The sequence below is a fragment of the Vipera ursinii genome, assembly GCF_947247035.1.
Source record: "Vipera ursinii genome assembly, chromosome: 2".
Classification (NCBI taxonomy): Eukaryota; Metazoa; Chordata; class Lepidosauria; order Squamata; family Viperidae; genus Vipera; species Vipera ursinii.
Window position 1 is genome coordinate 279,451,335 of NC_139513.1, and position 16,770 is coordinate 279,468,104.

Sequence of the window (16,770 nt, forward strand, 5' to 3'; positions counted from 1 at the left end):
ATGCAAGTCAACAATTCTTGATCATAGGTCTTCTGAGAGCTCTTTTCTGCGAGGCATGGTTCACATCAGACAGTGCTTCTTGAGACCAGTAAACCCAAAACAGGTGTGTGTTTTTAAAGGGCAGGACGGCTGTCAGCAACACATCCAATATCATCACACTGATTGGAGTCAAGTCACTCCTGGTTCCAATTAGCTCTTGGAGAAGTCATTAGGCTAGGGGTTCACATACTTTTTCTACCCTGCACCGTGAATGTTTCCATCTTATGTTCAGTTGAAACATGACAACAGCTAATGTTTGTGTAGTATTATTTTAAGCAGACTGTGTTTTTCTATTGTTGTGACTTACATGACGTTTAGAGCACATTTTATGGCCAATTCATGCAAAACTCCACGTAATCCCAAAGGGTTCACATACTTTTTCTTGCAACTGTAAAAAATTCCTACTTGACATGGATTAAGTACATAGTCTTTCTGGATAGGGACTGTGCAGACTTTTTGAAACTAGAGCATAAGGGTCAAATTTGCACATGCTTAACTAGATCATTTAAAATCAGATCAGGTAAACTTAGATGAAAACAGATCAGCCACTGCTAAATTTGACTGATTTAACTGTGTGTATTTTTCTCTGCCTGGATGCATGGTTGTGTTTAGTGACCTTGTGCATTGGGCTGTCTCAGCCTGTTTAATTATTTTGGCATTTGGCCTATTGTGGGAAAATTGATTTATTCACAAACCCAATTAACCAGATGGGAATTTGAAAGATTTTCTGGATACATTCAAAGAGTTGGATTAATTTTAACTACTACAAGGGATCCAAAGGACACAATTTGTTTCAACTTTAGATGAAAAAGTGGCAAAATTACAGTGCTTTGGCCCAGGAATAACAGTTCTATATGTTTAGTTTAACTCCCCCCCCATCATTTTGTGTTTACTTGTTTTATGCATAAAATGGCTTGTGAATTTCAAAAAAGCAATCATAAACTTAACCCCCAAATTTAGTCTTTTCCAATCTGATTTCCTTATGATGTACAGAATGAACATCAATACATGTTATCCCCATAGCTATCTTAATTCGACCTGAGGCTGAAGAAGGCTAATCTAATACAATACCTAGCTGGTCATGTCTTCTACTTATGCAAAGTAATTTCAGATCTTTTGTCCTAGGACTTAGCATACAATCAGAACTAAATCCAAAAGTGCTGTTGTGATTGTATATTATTATTGATACGGCTTTGCAAACTTATTAATCCATTGCATTGAATTAATCAGGAATCCCCCAATTTTTTTTGAATGGGTGACCATGTTATTGGTTTCATAACCTCACAAATGATTGATTGTACTCAATCACAAAACAACCGTATATAAGAAAACAAGTAATACCATTCTGTTTTCTAAGGATATTTCTGGGTCCTCAGGGCTTTGTTGGAAATAAAAGTTAAGCTTGAGGCTATGTTTTACTTTGCTACTTTTCCATATTTTTATTTTCTCTTAAAAAAAAATCTAAAGAGACAGGTAGATCAGGGATCTTGTTAGCTCCAAGCAAAAAGTCAGAATGATTTTCTTCTGCAGTACAAGAACAAAAGTAACTTTTGAGAAAGAGTAGTCATGTACATGTAGTCCTCAACTTATGACCACAATTGAGCCCAAACTTTTATGTTGCTAGGTGAAAAATTTGTTAAGTGACTTTTCCCCATTTCATGACCTTTCTTGCCACAGTTGTTAAGTGAATCAGTGCAGTTGTTATGTTAGTAACATGGCTGTTAAATGGATCTGGCTTCTCCATTGACTTTGACTGACCAAAGGTCACTAAAGCAGATCATGTGACCTGGGGACGTTGCAACTGTCATAAATATGAGTCAGTTGCCAAGCGTCCAAATTTTGATCACATGCCCAAGGGGATGCTGCAATGGTTGTAAGTGTAAAAAATGGTCATAAGTCCTTTTTGTTCATTGCCGTTGTAACTTAGAATGGTCACTAAATAAACTGTTGTAAGTCGAGGACCACCTGTACTGATTGTTGAGTGAAAGTCAATTCATGTATTTTTACATACATGCAGACCAAATTAGCAATAGGCATCCAGTCATCCAGTCTTTACCAAACCACTCACTGTCCGAGATTCAGTTGCTTCCTTTATTGCTATTCATTCCTGCTAGCTGCAGGAATCCAGCAGTTTTGCTTATCATACTGATCATTTGACTAGTGGGAAGTTGCCTTGTAACTAGTGGATGGAATCGTCTTGTAACTCTTGGGTCCAATTCTCAGTGAGTGAGGGCAGTGGTGAGATTCAAATAGGTGAACAACCGGTTCTCTGTGTGCCGCTTCCAGAAGTCCATTCTGGGCCCGAGCAACAAAAAATTAGCTACCGGTTCAAATGTCAGTCCTACTGCTCGGGGGAAGTCCCAATTTTGGTTATGTTTTTTAGTATAAAACAAAAATGGAACTGTTTTCTGTGCCTCCATTAAACAATTTCTTTGTTAACTTTCTTGGTTACAAGCCAGAGTAAATATTTAAGCAACCCCTGACACACCATGAAAAGCTGTGCGGTATGATGTCTGAAATATTATTAGACCAGGGAAAACTAGATTCAAGATTTCACTCAGCCAAGGAAGTAACTTGGACAAACATTCCTTCAACTCATCCTGTCCCATAGGGCTACGACAGAACCCGTTCAGGCAAGGTAGGTATATTGTGGACCCCATCAGTTAAAAAATTCTGACTAGGAGGGTCTAGGAAGAGAGCCTTCTCCACTGTTCCCCCTGCCCTGTGGAACACTTCTCCCGACCCCAGAGGTGAGCTGCACCCCCACTTTCCAGCCTTTCCTTAAAGGCATAAAAACATGGCTCTGCTTGGGGTGCACAGAGGAACATGCAACTGTGGGGCTGGTTAGCACCCTAAAAGTCCTCCCCCATTTCCTTTCAATTTTTAAAATTCCTTGCCTCCTTTAAATTTTATACACTGTTTTTTAAGTTTTAATATTTTATTGTACGCCACCCAAAGTCCCTCTTTGAGAGACATGGGAATTTCTTAAATATGCAAAATAAATAGATAAGAATAAAATGAAGGAAATACTATGAAGGCCACACTGAGGTTCTAGAAAAAAAAATTGAAATATTAAACGTAAACAAAATAGGTCAATCCAATCCAGGACAGAATACAAAATAACAATAATAGACATTATGGAGTAGTTATCCTACAGATAATTGATTTTCTTTGTACTATCTTAATATGATATATCAGATCTTTATAAAGAAAAAGTGTTCACTAAGAGTTGACATTGATTTTATAGCACATAATTGATCAATCAATTGATCAATCAAACATGTGGCCTGGGAATTAAGAATAACTTCCAATTCCGTTTTCAATTTTTCCATATTAGCGTAAAGTTTAGCTTTAAAAATTTATTTTGTCCTGTTTCCTGTTGAACTAAAGATGTTATGGAATACTTGATAAGAAACAAAAGCATATTAACTTTGTGCCAGGATGCCAGCAGGTCTATGAAGTGCAAAGTCTGAAAACTGGAATATACTTTTCTGAAATTTCCTTAATAGCTTTGTGTGTCTCAGTATGATCTTTGCTCTTTTGTTTGAATTATGTTTTCAGATTTCCTCTATTACAATAAATACATTCTATTACTTCTAGTCCTATTATTTTCAAAATGTAAAATAATTATCAGCAAGACCTTTCTCTGCATAAGAGAACAGCTTCCTGAACAGCTGAAGCATAAGCAAACTTAATGCAGCAAGTTTGTCCGGCTATTTGGGTTTCCTGTTAGAAAAAAATGTGTCACCTGTTAAGTGACATATATCAGCCGTATATGTCACCATTTGATGTTGATATTAATTTTGTTGTGCAATCCTTCAATTAAAGTATCCATGCCAAATGTCTACAGGTAAAAGTAATAGGACAATGATGACCCACATCAGAAAATTAGGAAGTGGAATGAAACAGTTGTCCACCACTAAGATGGCTAAATACTGTAGTACGTTTGTAAGAACTCAAGCAATATTTAACAGACAATCTTAGAAAACTGAGTGCATCAGATCACAAAAAGTTGGAAGTATGTGAGTGCAGGATCCAATCTGGGTCAGTCACCAGGACCGGAGAGTTAGTCTTCTGAGTTTTTGGACTCGTGCTGTAATCCATCCTCAGAGAGCTTCTCTATCACCATGGGCTTTGCTTGGATGCCTTAAACTGCATCGCTCCTACACACCCACAGGTGTTAAAAGGATGTGTAACAGCTATTTATGTTTGAACTCTGGGAGGAGTGATTGTGCAATGTTGCTGTACCTTCAGCAAACACTCTTTTGTTCAACTCTGAAGACACTTTCACTGCTTACCTTTTCACCGACTCCTCTGGTGTTTGATGTTCAGAGCTGTACCCTATTTAAATTGTGGTTAGTTAATCTGTACTATATGCAAATTGAAGGGGTAATCTGCAGGATATGGTGGAGGTGCGGATGAAGCATTCCCTCCCAACCAATTAATCCTGAAGGGGTTGCTTAGAGGAAGGGTCACTTGTAGGGAAAAAGTAGACAAAAGCCTTTTCTTCCTGTTTCAAGAGGTTATAATTTGAACTGCTCTGTTGGAACTAAATGCAGGGAGGTTCATTTTTGATTCAAGTATTCCCCCCCCCCAAAAAAAGTAATTTTGCATAGTCAAACTGTGGAGTGGGCTATTGACTGCTGAGTTTAAGAACATCATTTTTTTTTATTAAGTTTACAAAATACAAATACAGAAAAGCAAAAGTTAAAAAATTAAGAGAAACAAAAAAGGGAAAGAAACGAGATTTCTGACTTTTTTCAGTGCAGTGAAATACAAAAATATACTAATTCAACCTTTTGATTTATATTTCACAATATTTCAAGCCATTTTTATAATAACAAAATTATTCCAGTCAGCAAAACCTAAAAATCAAATTTTTTTTTCCAGTTTCAAGGAAAAATTCCAGAAGCTTTCAGGACATCATTTTAAAGGATTTTAAAAGGAAACTAGACAAATGTATAGCTGTACAAAATCAATTTGCTGTTTGTCAGTGAAAAATCTCTTGGTATTGCTTCTGAATTGTCATAATAGTAGCCAGGCAGTGTAATGAAGTATTTAATTTTAATTTCCAAATGGAATGGTTGAATATAAAGCAATAGTTGCGCCTGAAGGCAACTGTTACCATCCTTGTTAAAGTATAGAAATACAATAATATAATAAATATAGAAACAAATCCACCTTTTTCTCCTTATTATGTTTTTAAAGGCACAGCAGCATAATTCATTGTGCATTTTAAAAATATAATTGCTATGAGTTATTTATTTTCTACTCTAATAATATCCCAACAAATCAATGAGGTTCTTTTTTATATAAAAGTTGTTATTATTTTTTCCCATACATAACAGTAATGATTTTTCAGCCAACGTGCTATCTGAGTTTACATTCACTAATACATATTTAATTCCTAATCCTTTATTCTTTCTTCTAGCCATCAATAAAATAAGTCCCAAGTTTGATAATATTCCATTTCTATTTTTTCTTTCAGTCTCATAGTCAATCTGTCCATCTCTGTGCATTGTAGTATTTTTTTTATTTCTTCATCTGATAGTATCTCTTCATTTTCCCAGTATTACACAAATATTTCTTGCCGCTGTTGTGACATGCAAAGTCAAATATAAGCTTTGTTTGGCATTTTCTGGCATTATACCTAATAAAAAAAAGTTCAGGTTTAAAATGTACGTGCTCTCCCAACATCTCTTCTAGCCCGGTATGTATATTTTTCCAATAATTCTTTACTTTTGTCACCTGTTCACCAAAGATGATAATACGTGCCTGACTTATGTTTACATTTCCAACATCTATCTGACATATTTTTAAACATTTTCGCTAATCTTTCTGGTGGCAGGTGCCATCTATAAAACATTTTATATAAATTTTCTTTGTAGGAAGTTGACATTGTCACTTTGTAATTTCTTTCTCATAAATTTTGCCATTTTTCTAATTCTATATTATATCCAAAAAATTTTGCCCATCTTATCATTGTTTCTTTAACTTGTTTGCTTTCCATTTCCAAAGTTAATAGAAAATTGTACATTTTCTTAGTTTCTCATCCAAAGTTAACAATGTCTTATCAAACACAGTTTGTTCCTTATAAAATCCATACAGTTTAACATCTTTATCATATCTAGCTTGCATTTTTAGGTGTGCCCACGATAAGTTGATACCCTGATTTTCCATTTCTTGTTTAGATTTTAAATTCCCTTCAGAATTTAGAATATTTCTATATGTCCAGATTTTTTCAAAGTTCACTAAATTTAGGTGTACAAATGCTTCCATTATTGACAACCACCCTGAATTTTTCAAAAATATTTTACATTTTATTTTTTCCCAAGTTGTTGATATTGCATTTCTTATATAATGATTTTGGAAATATTTATGAACTTTATTTTTCCCGTACCATAAAAAAGCATGCCACCCCAATTGTAAATCATGCCCCTCCAGATGTAACAGCCTTTTATTTCTAAGAGTTATCCATTCTTTTACCCATGTTAATACAGATGCTTAATAACATAAAACCCACTCCTATAGGCCAAATCCTCCATTTTTCTTGGCATCTTGTAACATTTTCATCTTTATTCTAGCTTTCTTTCCTTGCCAAATAAATTTCAAAATTAGTGAATTTAAGTCTTCAAAGAATTTTTCTCAAGTTTTATAGGTATTGTTTGAAATAAAAATAAGATTTTTGGTAGTATATTCATTTTCACTGTAGCAATTCTTCCTAATATTGACAATTGCAAGTTTTTCCATTTTCCCAGATCCAGTTTTATTTGATTCAATAATTTTATGTAATTATATAATATAATAATAAGAAGAAGAAGAAGAAGAAGGAGAAGAAGAAGAAGAAGAAGAAGAAGAAGAAGAAGAAGAAGAAGAAGAAGAAGAAGAAGAAGAAGAAGAAGAAGAAGAAGAAGTAGTTGGAAGGGACCTTGGAGGTCATCTAGTCCAACCCCCTGCTCAGGCAGGAAACCCTATACCATTTCAGACAAATGGCTGGCCAGTCTCTTCTTAAAAACTTCCAGTGTTGGAGCATTCACCACTTCTGGAGGCAGGTTGTTCCATTGGTTAGTTGTTCTAACTGTCAGGAAGTTTCTCCTTAGTTCTAGGTTGCTTCTCTCCTTGACTAGTTTCCATCCATTGCTTCTTGTTCTGCTTTCAGGTGCTTTGGAAAATAGCTTGACTCTCTCTTCTTTGTGGCAGCCCCTGAGATATTGGAACACTGCTATCATGTCACCCCTCACCCTTCTCTTCATTAAACTACACATACCCAATTCCAGCAACCGTTCCCTATATGTTTTAGCCTCTAGTCCCCCAATCATCTTTGTTGCTCTTCTCTGTACTCTTTCTAGAGTCTCGACATCTTTTTTACATTGTGGTGACCAAAACTGGATGCAGTATTCCAGGTGTGGCCTTACCAAGGCATTATAAAGTGGTATTAGTACTTCACATGATCTTGATTCTATCCCTCTGTTAATGCAGCCTAGCACTGTGTTGGCCTTTTTGGCAGCTGCAGCACACTGCTGGCTCATATTTAAGTGATTGTCCACTAGGACTCTGAGATCTCTCTCACAGTTACTACTATCGAGCAAGGTACCACCTATACTATACCTGTGCATTTGATTTTTCCTGCCTAAATGTAGAACCTTACTTTTTTCACAATTGAATTTCATTTTGTTAGTAGATAGTGCCCAGTGTTCGAGTCTGTCCAGATCCTCCTGTATCTTAAGCCTATCTTCTGGAGTATTGGCTATTCCTGCCAGCTTGGTGTCATCTGCAAATTTGATGAGTTCCCCATCTATCCCTTCATCCAAATCGTTGATGAAGATGTTGAAGAGCACTGGGCCCAGAACAGAGCCCTGGGGCACCCCACTACACACTTCCTTCCATGTAGATGCGGTTCCATTGAGGACCACACGCTGAGTACGGCCTGTCAGTCAGCTACGAATCCATCTGGTGGTGATGCTATCTAACCCACATTTTTCTATCTTATCAAGTAGTAGGTTGTAATCTACTTTATCAAATGCCTTACTGAAGTCCAAGTAAATTATATCTACAGCATTCCTCTGGTCCACTAGTTTTGTCACTTGGTCAAAGAATGCAATAAGTTTTGTCTGGCATGATCTGTTTTTGACAAACCCACGTTGCCTTTTAGTGATGACTTTGTTTGCATCAAGGTGTTTGCTGATTTGTTGTTTGATTATCTTTTCCAGACTCTTCCCAGGTATTGAGGTCAGGCTGATAGGTCTGTAGTTTCCTGGATCTATTTTCCCCCCTTTTTTGAACATGGGAACTACATCACCTCTCTTCCAGTCCTCTGGTAGTTCCCTAGTGCTCCAGGATCTTTGAAAAATATAGTTCAGTGGTTCTGAGATCACGTCTGCCAGTTCCTTGAGAACCTTGGGGTGTAATCCATCTGGTCCTGGTGATTTGAACTCGTCTAGGCTGGACAGGTGCTCACTTACCATTTTCTTGCCTATCTTAACTTGCGTTTCTATTCTGTTTTTTATGGCACTGGTTTGGGTAGGTTTTATCGTTGAACATCTTGCTGTTAAATGTATTCCCAGATATTTAACCTTTTTAGCTGTCTGCAATTCTGTTTTTTTTTTTGACATTTGTGTTTTTTTGTGTTTATCTGTAAGGTTTTTAACTATTACTTTGGTTTTTTCTCTGTTTATTTTCAGTCCTGCCATTTCTCCATATTGTTCTATCTTTCCCAGTAGTTTAGGAATCATCTCCAAAGGTTCTTCTAAAATAAATACCAAACCATCAGCAAATGCTTGTAATTTATGTTTCGCCATTTGTGTGGATGCTTCATTTGTGCACAGATTTGAAGTAATTGCAAAGCTTCAGGAAGGAAGAAGCTGGTTGTTCTGGCCAGATGGTGGGATTCATGTCTGTTTCAATAAATACCATAATGTTTTGTTTTCTCTTTTTATGGATGTTTGCAGTCTAATCTTGTTAGGTTTAGAATGTAGAGAAACATCATTGTAAATGAGATTATTGAATCCAGATTTAGAGCTCTATGGTCTGTGTACAGTTTGCTATTCAGACACAGAATGGATCTTCGTTTTTGCTACACCTCTTTAAAAAACAAAGTAAACTACTGCAGTTCTTTTTTTAAAAAAAAAGCTGCTTAACGTATCCTACAAGAAAACAAAATGCCTTTCATACAAGGGATTTCATGCCAGTTACGGACCGTCTACTAAAGAGAAGGTCCCTGAGGATGGGCTGCAGCTGAGTTTGAAAGCTCAGAAGACTAAATCTTTGGTGACTGACCCAGATTGGATCCTGCAATAGATAGCTTACTCTTATGCTGTAGAATAGCTTTTCCCATAATATTGAATAATTAAGAAGATGAGAAAACACTGATTTTGGATTATTACTATTCAGATTATGGGTACTTTTTTAAAAAAAATTCCATTTATATCCCGCCCTTCTCCGAAGACTCAGGGCGGCTTACAAGCTTAGCAGTAGCCTTCATTCTATGTATATGCCTGCTTATTAGGGCTTTCACACACACACACCAAGCAGCATTATTACAAAGTCAGCTTAATTGCCCCCAACAATCTGGGTCCTCATTTTACCTACCTCGGAAGGATGGAAGGCTGAGTCAACCTTGAGCCTGGTGGGACTCGAACCTGCACTAATTGCAGGCAGCTGGTGTTACTTAAGGAGGCATTAGCCCACTGCTCCACCAAGGCTGTTATTTGCTTTATATTATCTAATATCATTGCTGTACTAGTTGGATACTGCATATCCTGCAGTAACTCCCCTGGATTTTGGGCTGGGGTCTTTGCTAAACCTGCTGAGAGATATCAAGAATTTGAATCCAGAGTCAGTGGCACACTACATAAAGGTGGTCCTCAATTTAACAAATCATTCATTTAGTGACCATTAGACGTTACAGTGGCACTGAAAAAAGTGACTCATGATGGTTTTTCACTCCTACAACCATGGCAGCATCCCCATGGTTACATGATCAAAATCAGGACGCTTGTCAACGGTTGTGGTGTGCTGGGATCATGTGATCAGGTTTCGCGATCTTCCGACAAGCAAACTCAGTAGGGAACCAAGATTCGCTTAACAAGTGTGTTATTAACTTAACAATTGCAATGATTCACTTAATACCCCATGGCAAGAATGATTGTAAAATGGGGCCAAACTCACAACAACTATCTTGCTTATCAATGGAAAATTTGGGCTCAGTGTGGTCATATGTCAAGGACTACCTGTACTCCACAAGCATTCCCTTTCTGGGGAAAGAAGGACTCAAATTAACTTTTCTGGAGAAAAGTTTCAGTTTTTCATAGTGTCTTAATCTGTTATGTGAAACATTAGTGGGAGGAAAAAATAATACAATTCTCATTCTAAAGGTATGCAATTTTGTTCAGAAATTAAAAAGGACTTCCCATTTGCAGGCCAGCTGCATGTTCTTTTACAAAGGTGTCATTGTTTAATGGAAAAGGAGGATTTGGTTGTAGGTGGGTGTGTAAGACAGTTTGCAGAGTTGAATTAATTTTCTTTTTTCAGTATCTTTATGAGGAAACAGTCAAGGTCATACTTCCTTTTTTCCCTGGAACATCTAATATGCAGCATAAGGAATTGCAAAATAGTTTGCTAGGTGGTTTTTTAAATAAAATAAAATAAAATAAAATAACCCTGTTAGGCATTAACTATGCCACTCCCTACAATATAACTCAACCAGTGTTTGCAGAAAATGTAGGTACAGAAGTGCATCTATGGGTATTATTTGAGTTCAGATAGAAAGAAAGCAGCTCGATGGGGTGGAGTTAAAATACACGCATGAAACCTTGATTAAAGTCATGCAGAGCAGAAGAATAGAAAAAGAAGATCTGAATTATGATACACATGTCTCTTTGAAAAGTAGGACTATGGACCAAGGGGCTTAATGTGGAGCTTAATGCAAAATCATTTTTCAACACATCTGTCTTTTCTTTTGTGATACCTAGAATTAAAATAAATGTTTGCCAACAATTTAGATAAAATTGAAAGTGCCAAGTATTATCAAGATATTTAACCTGCCTTTCTGAACCTGGTACTTTTTAGGTATATTAAAACTTGTCTTGTAGATTTTACAGTGAGGATATTGAGTGGTTTTACGGTGGTTCTCCTCCTATCTCCTGGGCCGCTCGCAGTCGGTGTTGACGGGAGGGCAGAAATCCACCCCGAGGCCTCTCATTTGTGGAGTTCCTCAGGGGTCGGTTCTCTCGCCATAAATGGCGAGGGTCTGGGATATCTGAGGGAACACCTGCTGCCAGCATCAAGTTCCCTTTGTCCAGTGCGCTCCCACAGGGAGGGTCTTCTCATGGTGCTGCCGGTAAAAGATTGCCGGCGGATAACACCCAGGGGGAGGGCCTTCTCAGTGGATGCCCCTGCCCTCTGGAACCAGCTGTCCCTGGAGCTTAGGACTGCCCCCGACCTTCGTTCATTTCGCCGGGACCTGAAGACCTGGCTCTTTGAGCTCTCCGGCCCAGGCTGAGAATTTTAATTTTAATTGGGGTTTTTATTTTTTTCAGGGATTGATTTAATCTTTTTTAATTGTTTTTAACTTTTGTATTGATCTTTGTTTTAAATACCCTGTAAACCGCCCTGAGTCCTTCAGGAAAGGGCGGTATATAAATCCAATAAAATAAATAAAAATAAATATGTCTACTTGGCCCACCAGAGCAGGAAGGCAGAACGTTGTGGTTTCTATTAATGAAAGAAATACACCTGGTGGAACCTAGGAAAATGGCCCTCAATTACCAAATGGCAACCTGCATGTGCCAGTACACCATTACAGCTAGCCCACAGAGATGAGCGATATTTCTATTTTAAACTATGGTAATAATTTAAAAATAAATCCATATCTTTCCTCTCTATAAATTAGCAAACTCAGCTGATCAAAAAAAAAAATCAGAGCAGAAATAAGTCTGGTTACTCCTTAGATGGAAGTCTCCAGGAAATCCTTCCCTGAAGATTGTAGACTGAAATTGGAAAAACATCCCCGAGAAAGAAAACGGGAAAAACCATTTCCATATTGTTGCCAAGTGGGCTTCATGAAGCTGGTAGGAGTGGAGCTTAAGATTTCAACTGTGATCTCTTTCCTGATAATATGAAAATATACATATTATACTGGACAGGTGACTATGCTTCTAGTCTTACAATGTCCTTTGAATTTCTGAGGTGGATTAGAGAAATGGTAAACATCTTCAGGCAAAGTGGACAATGTAGGGTTAAGAGCATTGGGCTAGGGATGAGAAGACCCCGATTAACAGAATAATAGAGTTGGACGGAATCCCCTGCCCAAGGAGGAGACCCTATATCATTGTAGACAAATAGCTGTCCACTCTCTTCTTAAAAACCTGCAGTGATGGAGCACCCACAACATCTGGAGGCAAGCAGTTCCACTGATAGTTCTCACTGTCAAGACGTTTGTCTCTCCTCCCCCCCCCCATGTTTGTTCTCTCCTTAATTAGTTTCCATCCATTGCTTCTTGTCCTGCCTTCAGGTGCTTTGGGGTATAGGTTGACTCCCTCTTCTTTGTGGCAGCCCCTGAGATATTGGAACACTGCTATCATGTCACCCCTAGTCCTTCTCTTCACTAAACTAGGCATACCCAAATCCTGCAACTGTTCTTCATATGTTTTAGCCTCCAGTCCTCTAATCAATATTCTCCACAAGAACCACCCTGTGAGTTAGCCAGTGCCTAAAGCAGACTCATACATTGATTTTCCATGGCCAGGCCTAAGTTTGAATCTGGCTCTCCCCAGTCCTAGCCTACTATACTGTGCTGTTTAATATAGACTTCTTAAGTTAAAACAGTTTGGTGTAATGATTAAAGTATTGTGTAAAGCAGTGGTTCTCGACCTTTTCTTCACCCTGGAACCCCCTGTAAATATCTTTTGTGGCCACGGACGATGGCCACGGATCTCCAAGACTTAACTCAAGATTTAAATCATAACATTTCTTCAAGCCTTCGCGTTCTCCTCCCCCAGTGACAACACTGCAGCTCCCCAGAGGTCTACCGACTACAGACTGAGAACCACTGGTGTAAAATATTTACACAGAAGGAAACCTGTGCTCTTATTTGTTCTGAATGTTGATGAAGATTCTCAGTCATCCATATAGAGTTGCCATGACTTAACGCCAGACATTTGTCCTGAATGTTGATAAATATATCCTAGCTATATTTATCAACATGATGCTTTTTAGGTGCTTCATATTATAACGTCTGTTAGTTCCAGCCAGATAATCAGTCAGACTGGTGGGAACTGTTGGGCCAATGTCCGAAGAAGGTTATATTACAGAATTATGTAAGTATTTTACCAATTTTTGTTAAACAAAATATGTGGACCTGACCAGCGCTGACTTGGTCTTTGGGGTGGCATGCCAAGAAGTCAGGACAAAGGTTAAACCTTATTTAACTTTAATTAATTGTCTACATTTTACATGATGATTCAGGCCATTGTACATAATATTAGTAGAGAGGGAGTAGAGAGGAAATAGTACAGCACAGCCACATTAATTGACATTTTAAGATCCTTAAATCATTTATCTTGGGTTCTGCAACCTCTTTTGTTATTCCCTACTTTTATTATTACATTACTGAACATGTTTTATAAAGTGAGCATGCATAATTAATATTTCAATCTGTCAATTCAAGAACGTCCCCACTTTTTTGTTGTTGCATATAGACATTTCTAAAGCCTATCTAATTAATTATTGATATGCAAATTGGTTTTGTCCCAGCATATCTGAGTGTCTGAACTTCTCTGTCTGCAATTATGACACCTTTTGAATCATTGGATGGAAGCTGACCTGTTGGCCTTCCTGTCTCCCTCAGAGGGATCCCTTGAGGTCCTCTTTGTAAGAAGGGAACCCTCAGCCTGTTAGGATTTCCCAGTGTCTAACTTCCTCTAAGGGACGCGGTGGCTCAGTGAGTTAGGACGCTGAGCTTGTCGATCAGAAGGTCGGCAGTTTGGCGGGTCGAATCCCGAGTGCCGCGTAACAGAGTGAGCACCTGTTACTCGTCCAAGCTTCTGCCAACCTAGCAGTTCAAAAGCACGTAAAAATGCAAGTAGAAAAATAGGGACCACTACGGTGGGAAGGTAACAGAGTTCTGTGCGCCTTTGGCATCTAGTCATGCCGGCCGCATGACCACGGAGACGTCCTCGGACAAGCGCTGGCTCTTCGGCTTTGAAATGGAGATGAGCACCGGCCCCTAGAGTCGGAAACGACTAGCACGCATGTGCGGGGGAACCTTTACCTTTACCTTTAACTTCCTCTATGTCCAGAGCTATTTGCTAGCAACCATGATCTCCGTTGCCTAGATAGAATAAGGCTAAACATTAGAAAAATAGTGGTTGTCCTGAGAGAGGTTCCAGTTCTATAGTTTTACCTCTTATCTGTAGTTTTTTTTTAAAAAAATGATTTTTGTTAAACGTACTAGAATTGTAGTGCTTCAAGTCTTAGTTTCATTGTAAGACATTTTCACAATGGAATTTACCATCCCACTTAATCGATTTTCCATAGAAGTTGATTTGTTGATACGTTTTTAAAGAGAAATGGCATGACGGGTTGGAGTTCAAGGTCAGATTTCTTTGTGTTTTAGTTTAATTAAAATTAATGAAATAACTCAGACATTGACATGGAATTTAGTTCAGGAAGAAAAGCCATATATCTACCAAATAATAAGATTTAACATCATCGGAAAAAGATAGATGGCTATTTATTATTGATTGATTGATTGAATGCACCAAGCCCCTGAATGATAACGGAAAAGATTCCATGCATGGGTTCTTTTTAAAGCACAGATTGAATACATTTGTTTTAGCTCAGGGGTGTCAAACTCAATTTCATTGAGGGCCGCATCAGTATTGCAGTTGCCCTCAAGGGTCTGGGTGGGCGTGGCCTACTGGGTGGGTGTGGCCTACTGGGTGGGCGTGGCTAGAGTGCATATGGCCTACTGGGTGGGCGTGGCTAGAGTGCGTATGGCCTACTGTGTGGGCGTGGCTAGAGTGCGTATGGCCTACTGGGTGGGCGTGGCCAGCTCTACATCGTTCGCATCAAGGGTGCCTATGGGGGCCTGGGCAGGAGTGGGACAGATCTGAGGGTCTCTGGCAGAAGGAGGGTCTCTGGGCCAGGGCCAAGGCAGTGGGGGCCGTTCCCTCACTGTTTCCAGGATGGCTTCGGGGGCCACATGAAACCACGTCGCGGGCCGGATCCGGCCCCCGGGCCTTGTGTCTGACATGTCTGTTTTAGCTGGTCAAATTTGGTCTGATGAAAAAAAAAATGGCAAGAAGGAATTCCATGACAGGTTGATACCGAACTACTTTTACTTTTTTTTCCCCAGGAACTGTTGGCAGGATGAATTCAGAAAGAGACTCTGACACTACCTTTGATGAAGACTCTCAGCCCAATGATGAGGAGGTTCCATATAGTGATGATGAGACGGAAGATGACTTGGATACTCAACCCGAAGTTGAACCAGAGCAAAGCCGTATTAATAGAGAGGTGGAAACAACTCGAGAGACACTTCGAAAGGGTGAGAATGCAAGAAATTATCACCAAAGGCTAGTGATTATTTCGAAGGGTTTTCTTTTCCCTTTGTACTGACTTCTTTGCAAATGATTACGAAGACTGATGAACTGGACTGATTCAACAGAAAGTGTACAGGTAGTCCTCAACTTACAACTATTTAATGGCCATTCAAAGTTATAACTGCATTGGAAAATGTGACTTATGGCTGGTCTTGCACTTACTACGACTATCACAGAATCCCTGCGATCACATCAGCCAAATTTGGATGCTTGGAAACCGGCATATATTTATGATGGTTACAGTTTCCCGGGGTTGTTGTGTGATCAACATCTGCAATCTTTCCAGCCAGCTTCTGACAAGCAAAATCAATGGGGGAAGCCGGATTTGCTTAACAATCATGTGATTGATTTAGCAACTGCTTAATAAGCATGGCAAAAATGTTGTAAAATTGGGTATGACTCATTTAAGAACTGCCTTGCTCAACAATTCTGGTCCCAAATGTGGACTTAATAAACATAGTTTGGAACTGATTGAAGTGTTAGGCATGATAAAGGCAAGTTGGGTAGAGTAGTTCAAGATAATTTTACTTTATAGGCCATATCCAACAAATGTACACGCACGCGCGCGCACACACACACACACACACACACACACACACACACTTAATTTAGAATATTTCTGAAGGAGTTATTGATGCCAGGATATTTGTTCCATTTTGGTTGTTTTTAATGTTTCTACCTTGCAGAAAAAATAGCACCAAAAATAGAATGCGTTTTCAATATTTCTGGAAATAAAGGATAATTATTTAAGTAGATCAATTAGTTGCCCATCAACAAACTTAACAGGTAATCTAACTGAGGTCTTGTTAGATGCCTGGGACCTTTAACATTTCCTTGCCTTTTAATTTTGATGAACAGAGAAAAAATTCCATTCATTAATCAATAATTAACTCAGAACTTTTGCAACAAGGAAGAGATTATCAAGGAGATTTTACCCCATCAGAATTCAGTACATTAATTGAGATATATGTTGTGGACATTATGCATGAACAAGTAGTAACAAATACTTGTGTGAATAAGAATTAAGGCACAGAAAAACAATAGTTAGATTACGTCAACTTTTCAATTGGATTTAGTAACTGCATAGCATATGGATGCGTCATTACAATAACTTTTTAGCAAGCTTTTC

The 16,770-nt window shown here is 38.4% G+C and overlaps 1 protein-coding gene across 1 annotated transcript in view; it reads left to right on the top strand.

Annotated features, from left to right (window-relative positions):
• The window catches only part of ATP8B1 (ATPase phospholipid transporting 8B1), a 96,138-nt gene that overhangs the window by 26,376 nt on the left and 52,992 nt on the right, over positions 1 to 16,770 (top strand). Inside the window, exon 2 of the mRNA XM_083354795.1 lies at positions 15,395 to 15,586. Within this exon, the coding sequence (XP_083210921.1) occupies positions 15,409 to 15,586 (178 nt within the window). The 5' untranslated portion in view covers positions 15,395 to 15,408. The remainder of the gene's footprint in view (positions 1 to 15,394; positions 15,587 to 16,770) is intronic.